The 12,349-nt window shown below is 42.3% G+C and overlaps 1 protein-coding gene across 50 annotated transcripts in view; it reads right to left on the bottom strand.

Moving 5' to 3' along the window:
* The window catches only part of LOC118388583 (FYVE, RhoGEF and PH domain-containing protein 5), a 74,671-nt gene that overhangs the window by 41,521 nt on the left and 20,801 nt on the right, over positions 1-12,349 (bottom strand). For all 50 annotated transcript variants that reach the window (XR_008144558.1, XR_008144560.1, XR_008144557.1 and 47 more), the window contains exons 6-7: positions 10,614-10,765; positions 3,720-3,876 (exon numbers count right to left, since the gene is read on the bottom strand). Coding sequence is in view for 3 of the 50 variants with exons in the window: in XM_035777794.2 (XP_035633687.1) it covers positions 3,720-3,876; positions 10,614-10,765 (309 nt within the window). In the remaining 47 variants the exon portion in view is untranslated. The remainder of the gene's footprint in view (positions 1-3,719; positions 3,877-10,613; positions 10,766-12,349) is intronic.

The following is a 12,349-nucleotide window of genomic DNA, read 5'->3' as shown; positions in this document are numbered from 1 at the left end:
ATCCGAGAAAGTTTGTAAGATCAGCACAACATGCTATGAAGAATGAGGGGCATGGTGTCCTCTCACCCAGGAAATGATTTAGGTTGAGTAAGTGGGTCACAACATTTACATTTACATTTAAGTCATTTAGCAGACGCTCTTATCCAGAGCGACTTACAACAGTGCATAAGGGTCTACCTTCAGACACTGTTTAGATGTATGGGGGATTTTTGAGCTTTGCTATTGGTCTCTTTCTTTGCTGGCTTTTCTCCCACTTATTATGGAGACTCTTCGGGGAGGCTCGCTTAATATAAATGGCGCCAGAGATGCGGGAAAGAGGAGTGTGTTGGGTATATATTTAAAACAAAAATAAGTATAGTTTGTTTCTGCAGGAGACGCGTGTGTTGAATAAAGTCAATTAGGGGCTCTGGTGGAAAGGGGCAAGTGTGTTGAGCCATGGGACAAATTTTAGTGCAGGGGTGGCAGTCCTTTTTGTACCGTGTCTGTCTGTAAAAATTTGCTCCTCAAAGGTGGTGTGTAGGGGGTAGGCTGCTTGTTGAAAAAGCAGAAATGAACAACATGGGTTTTGTCTTTATAAATGTCTATGAGCCTAACACAGGAGAGAGAGGGGGGTTCTATTTGGGTGTCTTAGACAGGAACTCTCACAGTTAGCACCTGAGGAGACGCTGGTGGTCGGCGGGGACTGGAACTGTACAATGGATTTTACGAAAGACAGAAATGGGGAAGAGCCTCATTCAGTGTCAGTGGGGATGTTAACTTCTTATTGCTGCAGGGGCAGTATGGAGTATCTTGGATGAAAGGTGCCCAGAGGTGCCCAGAGTCAACGGCCTGCTCCTCAGTCTCAGTTGCTAATATATGCATAGTATTATTAGTATTGGATAGAACGCACTGTGAAGTTTCTAAAACTGTATAACAGAACTCATATGGCAGGCAAAAACCTGAGAAGAAATCCAAACAGGAAGTGGAAAATCTGAGGTTGGTCGATTTTCAACCCAGCCCCTATTGAATACACAGTGGGATATGGATAAAGTTGCACTTTCTAGGGCTTCCACTAGATGTCAACCGTCTTTAGAAACTTGAATGAGGCTTCTACTGTGTTGTGGAGCCGGATGGGAGCTCTTTGAGAGCCTGGTCCTGGTCATGCGCATTTCACATGATAGCGACCTGCGTAGGAATTCTCCGGTTGGAACTTTGTTGAAGATTTATGATAACAACACCCTAAAGATTGATTACATACTTAGTTTGACACGTTTCTTCAACCTGTAATATAACTTTTTGAAGTTTTCGTCCGATGTTCAGATGGACCTGCACGAGTGTTTGGATTTGTGTACTAAATGCGCTAACAAAAGTAGCTACTTGGACATAAATAATGGACATTATCGAACAAATCAAGCATTTATTGTGGAACTAGGATTCCTGGGAGTGCATTCTGATGAAGATCGTCAAAGGTAAGGGAACATTTATAATATGATTTCTGATTTCTGTTGACTCCAACATGGCGGATAATTGTATTTATTTTCTGAGCGCCATCTCAGATTATTGCATGGTATGGTTTTTCCGTAAAGTTTTTTAAAAATCTGACACAGCGGTTGCATTAAGAAGAGGTATATCTATATTTCCATGTCTAACAATTGTATTTATCGACATTTATAATGAGTATTTCTGTAAAATGATGTGGCTCTCTGCAATATCACCGGATGTTTTTGGAACTAGTGAACGTAACGCGCCAATGTATACTGAGATTTTTTTTATATAAATATGAACTTTATCAAACAAAACATACATGTATTGTGTAACATGAAGTCCTATGAGTGTCATCTGATGAATATCATCAAAGGTTAGTGATTAATTTTATCTCTATTTGTGCTTTTTGTGACTCCTCTCTTTGGCTGGAAAAATGGCTGAATTTTTCTGTGAGTTGGTGGTGACCTAACATAATCGTTTGTGGTGCTTTTGCTGTAAAGCCTATTTGAAATCGGATACTGGTGGGATTAACAACAAGATTACCTTTAAAACGGTATAAGATAAATGTATGTTTGAGGAATTTTAATTATGAGATTTCTGTTGTTTTGAATTTGGCGCCCTGCACTTTCCCTGGCTGTCATATCATCCTGTTAATGGGATTGCAGCCCTAAGAATTAAGGGACATCATGAATCAGTTCGACCTAGTAGATGTTTGGAGAACTAAACATCCCAACACAAGACAGAATACATGGGTGAAGGGTTTTGGGGCTAGGGTGAGTGCAGCCCGACATGATCAGTTTTACATGTCCAGGAATCGGACATGTAAATCGGACAATTATGTTAGCACAGCTGATAACTGTTGTTCTAAGTAAAGAAGCAATAAAACGGACCTTCTTCAGACTAGGCAGAGTTGCAAAGAAAAAGCCATAGCTCTGACTAGCCAATAAAAAGAAAGATTAAGATGGGCAAAAGAACACAGACACTGGACAGAGGAACTCTGCCTAGAAGGCCAGCATCCCGGAGTCGCCTCTTCACTGGTGACGTTGAGACTGTGTGTTTTGCGGGTACTATTTAATGAAGCTGCCAGTTGAGGACTTGTGAGGTGTCTGTTTCTCAAACTAGACACTAATATACTTGTCCTTTTGCTCAGTTGTGCACCGGGCCTCCCAGTCCTCTTTCTATTCTGGTTAGGGCCAGTTTGTAATGTTCTGTGAAGGGAGTAGTACACAGCGTTGTACGGGATCTTCAGTTTATGGGCAATTTCTCGCATGGAATAGCCTTCATTTCTCAGAACAAAAATAGACTGACGAGTTTCAGTAGAAAGTCCTTTGTTTTTGGCCATTTTGAGCCTGTAATCGAACCCACAAATGCTAATGCTCCAGATACTCAACTAGTCTAAAGAAGGCCAGTTTTATTGCTTCTTTAATCAGATCAACAGTTTTCAGCTGTGCTAACATAATTGCAAAAGGGTTTTCTAATGATCAATTTGCCTTTTAAAATTATAAACTTGGATTAGCTAACACAACGTGCCATTGGAACACAGGAGTGATGGTTGCTGATAATGGGCCTATGTACGCCTATGTAGATATTCCAACAAAAATCTGTCGTTTCCAGCAACAATAGTCATTTACAACATTAACCATGTCTACACTGTATTTCTGATCAATTTGATGTTATTTTAATGGCCGAAAAATGTGCTTTTCTTTCAAAAACAAGGACATTTCTAAGTGACCCCAAACTTTTGAATGGTAGTGTATATTGTATGCTCAACAGATTAGGAAATTATATTATTTTATGCTAACACAATTGCTCAGAGAAAGAGATTTGTTTAACAAGTAATACTTTTTTTTTCTCAAAAATGAATGGTAAATAATGTATTGTGTCATTTTGGAGCCACCTTTATTGTAAATATAAATAAAAACACTTCTACATTAATGTGGATGCTACCATGATTATGGATAATCCTGGTTGAATAGTGAATAATGATGAGTGAGAAAGTTACAGAGGGTCAAAACATGCGACCCTTCCTTGTTATTGGTGATGTTGAGAGGTTAGCATGTCTTGAGGGTATGACCTTGAGTTTCAATTATTTATTTTATACAGTAATTATTGCTAATCTTTATCAAGGGTGTCAATCATTTCAAACCCCACTGTACATACAGCCAGACTTGGAGAAACACACTCTTGTCATCTATTATCTTATTCAACACAATCTATCTGCTATAAACAGTTTTGACTTGACTTTGACATCTGACCTCATATTGGCGGACGATTGCTGAGAAGGCGGGCGAGGTCCGGCAGCTTTCGTCCAGCAGGCTCATGCTGCGGTCGTAGTGACCGATGTAAGTCGTAAAGACCACAAACTCTGACTTCCTGGATAGGATGACATCCGCAATCCTCTGGCTCTCCTCCCTGAAGGAAGAGAAAGAATGGGATGAAGACAAAAAACAGGGAGTGAAATGATGGAGTGCACACTAGAAACTGGGCTCAGTATGCAGCAGACACATTACTAAATTGTTAATAAATTGTTAACCAAATAGTTACCTGGACTATCTGCATTGACCCTCGTTGCCATAACTCTTTTGACTCATCACATATGCTGCTGCTACTGTTTATTATCTATCCTGTTGCCTAGTCACTTTACCCCTACCTACATGTACAGTTTACATATCTACCTCAATTACCTTGTACCCACGCAAATCGACTCTGTACTGGTATCCTGTGTATATAGCCAAGTTATTGTTACTTATTGTGTATTTATTCCTTGTGCTAATATTTTTCTAGATTTTTGTCTCTGCATTGTTGCGAAGGCCCATAGTAAGCATTTCACTGTTAGTTTGCGCATGTGACATACAACATTTGATTTGTCAGCCCTTGAGTTGTGTATATGTCAGCTGAGGCTCCTCTAGTGGAGGTGGACTAAAGTAGCCAGCATACTACTTTAATAAATATAACACTAGTCACTTTAATAATGTCACTTTAATAATATTTACATATCTTACATTACTCATTTCATATACAGTGGGCTCCAAAATTACCGATACCCTTGACTGGCAATGCACAAACAATACTTTAAAATATATATATATATATAATTATAGAGATAAACTCAAAATACCAACATGTGAGAAATGCTGTACTTTATTAATGTTTCAGTGAAACCAACCAAAATCATACAATTATTTAATACAAAATAAATTGAACCAAAATCAAGGTTTCATAATTGTTGGCACTCCTCATTTAGTACTGAGTGCAACCATCTGTGTGGATCTTGACGTATGTTTTGGGTCATTGTCTTGTTGGAAAGTCCACCTACGGCCAAGTCCCAGCCTTCTGGCAGAGGCAACCAGATTGTCAGCCAAAATTGCCTGATACTTAGTGGAATTCATTATGCCACCAATCTTAACCAGTGCCCCTGGACCTCTGGAATTAAAACAGCCCCAAAACATCACTGACCCCCCTCCATATTTCACAGTGGGTATGAGGTGCCTCTCCTTGTATGCATCTCAGTTTCGACACCAAACATGCCGATGCTGTATCTGACCAAGACGTTCAATTTTGGTCTCATCTGACCAGAACACCTTCTTCCAGTCATATTTTAAATGACATTTGACAAACTCCAAGCACTTGCGTCTGTGTCTTGTGGTCAGAAAGGGCTTTCTTCTGGCAACCCTTCCAAAGAGTCTGTGGTTGTGGAGGTGGCATCTGATGGTGCTTTTTGAAACCTGGTGACCCCAAGATGCCACCAAGGCCTGCAATTCTTTCACAGTGATTCTTGGGGATTTTGTTGCATCTCTCACCATCCTCCTCCCTATCCTGGGGGGCAAAATGCATTTGTGTCCTCTACCCATGAGGTTTTCAACTGTTCCATATCTTTTGCATTTTTTTATATTTGCCCTGACAGTGCTCTGTGGTATATTCAATCGGTTGTGGATCTTCTTGTAGGCATTACCAGATTTATGACGGTCTACGACCATCTGTCTCTTTTGAAATGCCAGTTCTTTTGTTTTCTTCATGGTGTTGGATGACAGTGGGATATTGTGTGTGTGTTACCTCATTTTTATACCCTAGTGAAACAGGAAGTGATGTTATGGCTCAATATAGTTCCTTAGGACTTAGATAAACTTAAATAAGTGGAATTTAATTTGTAGTTTAATTTTTGTATATGTTATTTCCAATCATCTTTAAGTGTGCCATTAATTGTGAAACCTTGATTTGGAGGACATTGATTTTTAATTAAATCAATAAATTATTTTGTTTGATTCCATTGAAACATTAATAAAGTATCGTATTTCTCACATGTTGGTATTTTGAGTTTATCTCTATAATTATATTGTTTATATGTGTTTAACTTCTTTGGGTTAGGGGGCAGTATTGGGTAGCTTGGATGAAAAACGTGCCAAAATTAAGCTGCCTGCTACTCAGCCGTAAAAGCTAGAATATGCATATAATTAGTATATTCGGATAGGAAACACTCTGAAGTTTCTAAAACTGTTTGAATGATGTCTGTGAGTATAACAGAACTCATATGGCAGGCAAAAACCTGAGAAAAAATCCAACCCGGAAGTGGGAAATCTGAGGTTTGTAGTTTTTGAACTCAGCCCCTCTTGAAGAGACCGTGGGATATTAGTTATGTTTCACTTCCCAAGGCTTCCACTAGATGTCAACAGTATTTAGAAACCGTTTTGAGGATTCTACTATAAAGGAAGGCGTTGAGTGAGTGGTCTGGCAGAGTGCCACAGCCTCGGTCTGGCGCGCTCACGTGAAAGGTAGCTACGTTCCACTTCATTTGTACAGACAAAGGAATTGTCCGGTTGAAGCATTAATTAAGTTTTATGTTAAAAACATCATAAAGATTGATTCCATACTTAGTTTGGCATGTTTCTACGGGCTGTAACGGAACATTTTGAACTTTTCGTCTGACGTTCGGCGCGACCTGAACGCGCTTTTGGATTTGTTTACCAAATACCCTAACAAAAGAAGATATTTGGACATAACTGATGGACATTATCGAACAAATCAAACATTTATGGTGGAACTGGGATTCCTGGGAGTGCATTCTGATGAAGATCATCAAAGGTAAGTGAATATTTAAAATGCTATTTCTGAGTAATGTTGACTACCCAATATGGCGGGTATCTTTTGGCTGCTTTGTTGTCTAAAGGCTGTACTCAGATTATTGCATGGTTTGCTTTCTCCGTAAAGTTAAAAATAAATCTGACACAGCGGTTGCTTCTTCGAGATAGGAGGCGCTCTTTTAATTTTTGGATAAAAAACGTTCCCGTTTTAAACAAGATACTTTGTCATGAAAAGATGCTCGACTATGCATGTAATTGACAGCTTTGGAAAGAAACAATTCTGACGTTTCCAAAACTGCAAAGATATTATCTGTGAGTGCCCCAGAACTAATGCTACAGGCGAAACCAAGATGAAATTTCATACAGGAAATGGTCCAGATTTTGAATGCCCTGTGTTCCAATGTCTCCTTATATGGCTGTGAATGCGCCAGGAATGAGTGTGCACTTTCTGTCGTTTCCCCAAGGTGTCTGCAGCATTGTGACGTATTTGTAGGCATATCATTGGAAGATTGACCATAAGAGACTACATTTACAAGGTGTCCTCCGTCAAAATTATTGCGTAATCTCCAGATCTATGCGCGTTCCATTTTCTTCAGAGGAGAAAGTCAACTGCCACGAATGATTTATCATCGATAGATATGTGAAAAACACCTTGATGATTGATTTTAAACAACATTTGCCATGTTTCTGTTGATATTATGGAGTTAATTTTGAAAAAAGTTTGCGTTGTAATGACTTAATTTTTGGGTTTTTTCTTACCCAAACGTGATGAACAAAAACGGAGCGATTTGTCCTACACAAATAATCTTTTTGGAAAAACGGAACATTTGCTATCTAACTGAGAGTCTCCTCATTGAAAACATCTGAAGTTCTTCAAAGGTAAATGATTTTATTTGAATGTTTTTCTTGTTTTTGTGAAAATGTTGCATGCTGAATGCTAGGCTAAATGCTAGGCTAGGCTAGGCTATCAATACTCTTACACAAATGCTTGTTTAGCTATGGTTCAAAAGCATATTTTGAAAATCTGAGATGACAGTGTTGTTAACAAAAGGCTAAGCTTGAGAGCAAATATATTTATTTCATTTCATTTGCGATTTTCATGAATAGTTAACGTTGCGTTATGGTAATGAGCTTGAGGCTGTATTCACGATCCTGGATCCGGGATGGCTAGAATCAAGAGGTTAATGAGAAATGTATCTAAAGTTCCATGTATAATAGTCGTATCTTGTTATCGTATCAATGTTTATTATGAGTTTTTCTGTAATTTGATGGGGCTCTAAGTGTCATGTTCTGACCTTAGTTCATTTTTTATGTCTTTGTGTTAGGTTGGTCAGGGCGTGAGTTGGGGTGGGTAGCCTATGTTTTTTTTCTAGGTTGTTATATTTCTGTGTTTGGCCTAGTATGGTTCTCAATCAGAGGCAGGTGTCGTTCGTTGTCTCTGATTGAGAATCATACTTCGGTAGCCTGTTTTCCCCATTTTGGTTGTGGGTGTTTAATTTCTGTTTAGTGTCTGTTCACCTGGCAGAACTGTTTCGTTTTCTCTTCGTTATTATTTTGTGTAGTGTTCAGTTTGTTCAATTAAAACATGACGAACACTTACCATGCTGCATTTTGGTCCTCCTCTCCTTCCACCAAAGAGAAGAATTACAGAAACACCCACCAACCAAGGACCAAGCAGCGTGGTATCGAGCAGCAGCGTTCTCTGGAATCATGGACATGGGAGGAGATTTTAGACGGTAAGGAACCCTGGGCACAGGCTGGTGAATATTGCCGCCCCAAGGAAGAACTGGAGGCAGCGAGAGCTGAGCGGCGGCGATATGAGGAAGTAGCAAGGCAGCGTGACAGGCACGAGAGGCAGCCCCCAAATGTTTTGGGGGAGTGGCACACGGGGAGTGTGGCAGAGTCAGGTTGGAGACCTAAGCCCACTCCTCATGCTTACCAGAGGAAGTGCAGTACTGGTCAGGCACAGTGTTCTGCGGTCAAGAGCACGGCGTCGCCAGTATGCGCTCATAGCCCGGTGCGCTATAGGCCAGCCCCCCGCAAGTGCCATGCGAGTGTGGGCATCCAGCCAGGGCGTGTTGTGCCGGCTCAGCGTGTCTGGTCTCCGGTACACCGTTTCGGCCCAGGGTATCCTGCGCCGGCTCTGCGTGCTGTGTCTCCGGGGCGCTGGGAGGGTGCAGTGCGTCCTATGCCTGCACTCCGCCCGTGCCGGGCGAATGTGGGCATTGAGCCTAAGGGAGAGGTGCGAGTGGTATGCACCAGATCTCCAGTGCTCACCCATAGCCCGGTTCAATCTGTGCCTGCACTCTGGAGGGTCCGGGCTAAAGTGGTCATCCAGCCTGAAGGAGTGGTGCCAAGGCTGCACACCAGGGCTCCAGTGCTCCCCCACAGCCCGGTCCATCCGGTGCCTCCTCCACGCACCAGGCCTACTATAGGTATCCCCAGCCTGGTGGGTCCTGTGGCAGCCCCACGCACCATGCTGTCTCCGTCTCCTCCCTCCAGGTTCGTCCGTCTGTCCTGAGCTGCCAGAGCCGCCCGTCTGTCAGGAGCTGCCGGAGCCGCACGTCAGTCAGGAGCTGCGGGAGCCGGCCGTCAGTCAGGAGCTGTGGGAGCCGCCCGTCAGTCAGGAGCTGCGGGAGCCGGCCGTCAGTCAGGAGCTGCAGGAGCCGGCCGTCAGTCAGGAGCTGAGGGAGCCGGCCGTCAGTCAGGAGCTGCGGGAGCCGGCCGTCCGTCAGGAGCTGCGGAAGCCGCCTGTCAGTCAGGTGCTGCCGGAGCCGCCCGTCAGTCAGGAGCTGCCGGAGTCGCCTTTCACTATGGCGCTGCCGGAGTCGCCCTTCACTACGGCGCTGCCGGAGTCGCCCTTGACTGCTGCACTGCCGGAGTCACCCTTCAATGCTGCACTGCTGGAGTCACCTTTCACTACGGCGCTGCCGGAGTCTCCCATCTTTTCGGGGCCCGCTGCAAGGGTCCCCAGTCCGAGGTCGGCGGCGAGGGTCGCCGCTCCAAAGGCACCACTTAAGCGGGCAAAGACTATGGTGGAGTGGGGTCCACGTCCCGCTCCAGAGCCGCCACCGCAGACAGACACCCACCCAGACCCTCCCCTATAGGTTCAGATTTTTCTGCCAGAGTCCGCACCTTTGGGGATGGGGGGGGGTACTGTCGCTTTCTGATCTTAGTTCCTTTTTTATGTTTTTGTGTTAGGTTGGTCAGGGCGTGAGTTGGGGTGGGTAGTCTATGTTCTTTTTTCTAGGTTGTTATATTTCTATGTGTTTGGCCTAGTATGGTTCTCAATCAGAGGCAGGTGTCGTTCGTTGTCTCTGATTGAGAATCATACTTAGGTAGCCTGTTTTCCCCATTTTGGTTGTGGGTGTTTAATTTCTGTTTTAGTGTCTGTTCACCTGGCAGAACTGTTTCGTTTTCTCTTCGTTATTATTTTGTGTAGTGTTCAGTTTGTTCAATTAAACATGACGAACACTTACCACGCTGCATTTTGGTCCTCCTCTCCTTCCACCAATGAGAAGCGTTACACTAAGCTAAATCACAGCATGTTTTAGAACTACTGAAACTACTTATGAGATTTTTTTTGTTTTGAATGTGGCGCCCTGCACTTTCACTGGCTGTTGCGGGAACCCCAGTCCTAGACAGGTTTTAAGCATTATTTTTGCATTGCCAGTCAGGGGTGCCAGTCATTTTGTAGCCCATATATAGTAGCCCATATATAGCCCATGTATGTATATATATATAGTAGCCCATATATAGCCCATGTATGTATATATATATATATATATATATATACTGTATTCTATACTATCTACTGCATCTTAGTCTATGCCACTCTGACATTGCTCTTCCATATATGTATATACTCTTAATTCCATTACTTTACTTAGATTTGTGTGTATTAGGTATTTGTTGCAAAATTGTTAGATATTACTTGTAAGATATTGCTGCACTGTCGGAACTAAAAGCCAAAGCATTTTGCTACATCCGCAATAACATCTTCTGAACACATGTATGTGAGCAATACAATTTGATTTGATTTGTGTGTATGGTGTGCAGTCAATGTCTCACCACTGTCGGATGCGGTTCTCTAACTCGGTGAGGATTCTGCGGTGCAGAGTGTAAACATCGGGCAGCTCATTGAGGATCTCTCTCAGCCGCTCCTCCTCCAGCACAGGATCCCCCTCATCCCCTACTGCAGCCCCCACCGCCTCCCTGAAGTCCTGACAGAGACAAAGATGATTTCATCATATGGGTTATTAATAAACTGTACATGATACACACTCAACGTATGAATTCGACAAGTGCTTCCAGTCCTACGGCTGGACGACTCCTCCATTCACATAACTAAACTTCCAATTCAGTGAGCATTCTGTCTGTCTGTGTTATGATGTCTATTTTTAGACTGACTATAAATGACTGCATGAAGTAGCCAGTTAGCATATAATGTACAGAACACAGAACATTAGATTATCTCCATACGCCATGAGAAGTAAGTAGGATTTCTACGGTATGTTTACCAGCTTCCCTATGTACAGTATAGTACAGCACCCTGTCAATGACTGGGAGAGGGGCATTACCACATTCTGTGATGGAAATTTCATTACATCTTACAATTGCGTCTCATTGATCACAACAATTGTTCTCAACCAGTATTTTAGAAATAATACAGTGTAAAATTGCTGTGTCATTCCATTAACCACGTTGGAATTTTGAATCAGTCCCAAGGCAAGAGCTGACCCACTTTTTAAAGTGCCATACCAATCCAAGCCTGGTTTCTCAGGAAAGAGGTGACAGACAAGGCCTTGTGATGTAATGCAGCGAGAAGTGAACCGAGATGAACTTTGACCACAGAAGGGTTGCCTTCCCTTGCCTTCTCTCTGAAATGTGTAATGAACCACTTACTCCCCCCCCAACATAGGATAGGCTTCTCTGCTGCTGAAAACCCTTCTACACAGCTAATGCAGACAGTGCTGTTCTCCAGTCTGTAGGTACCCCTCTCCATTACATAATTCAAAGCCATCCCAATGATTCTATCTTGTCTGAGTGATTCACACGATTTGACGTCACCACAGACAAAAAATGTTATGTCTGCCAAGATCTGAACATGCTTTTGCATGTGTACCTATTACTGTACCAACCATATCACGTTATACAACGGGTGGGTCTAATCCTATCATTGAAGAACCAGATAAAACATTTTATGAGGGTGGTGGACATCTCATGGATATGGGAGAGTCATAGTATGAATACATAGTTATTGTATACATTACATATATAGAATGTGTGAACATGTAGGCTGAGAAAACATGTAATAGATGAACACACATGAAGCAAGTACTTTGTACTTTGAGGTGTTATGCCTTTTTAGGGCTTTTAGGCTCCAACTCCTCTTCTAATGTATCAACAGTCTGTGGGTTATGTCATTGTAAATACATTGGAGAAAGACTGCCACTTAAACACTGTGTTCAGTGTCATGACTGTCCTGTGAGGATTCAAATGGGTCAGATCAGCTTGGCAATGGATGACAGTAACCAGTCCTTCTCTCACCCACAAAAGAGGGGGGGAGGGAACTGGGCCAGTTTGACAGCTCACACTGTCATAAATTAAAGGAGAGGAGATCCAGAGAGATCTCCTTCCAAAATCCACCAAGGAATGTGCTTTGTTAACAGAGTTTTTCCCACTAAACAATATTTCTAACAAAAGAACGTGGGGAATGGTCAGAGATGATCAATAGAAAACTAATGTCAAATTGTTATGTATTTTGTCATGTTATTCAAAAGTTTATAAAGGAAAAAGGAAATAAT

Source organism: Oncorhynchus keta, chromosome 10 (genome assembly GCF_023373465.1).
Source record: "Oncorhynchus keta strain PuntledgeMale-10-30-2019 chromosome 10, Oket_V2, whole genome shotgun sequence".
Taxonomy (NCBI): domain Eukaryota; kingdom Metazoa; phylum Chordata; class Actinopteri; order Salmoniformes; family Salmonidae; genus Oncorhynchus; species Oncorhynchus keta.
This window is presented reverse-complemented; position numbering and strand designations above follow the sequence as displayed.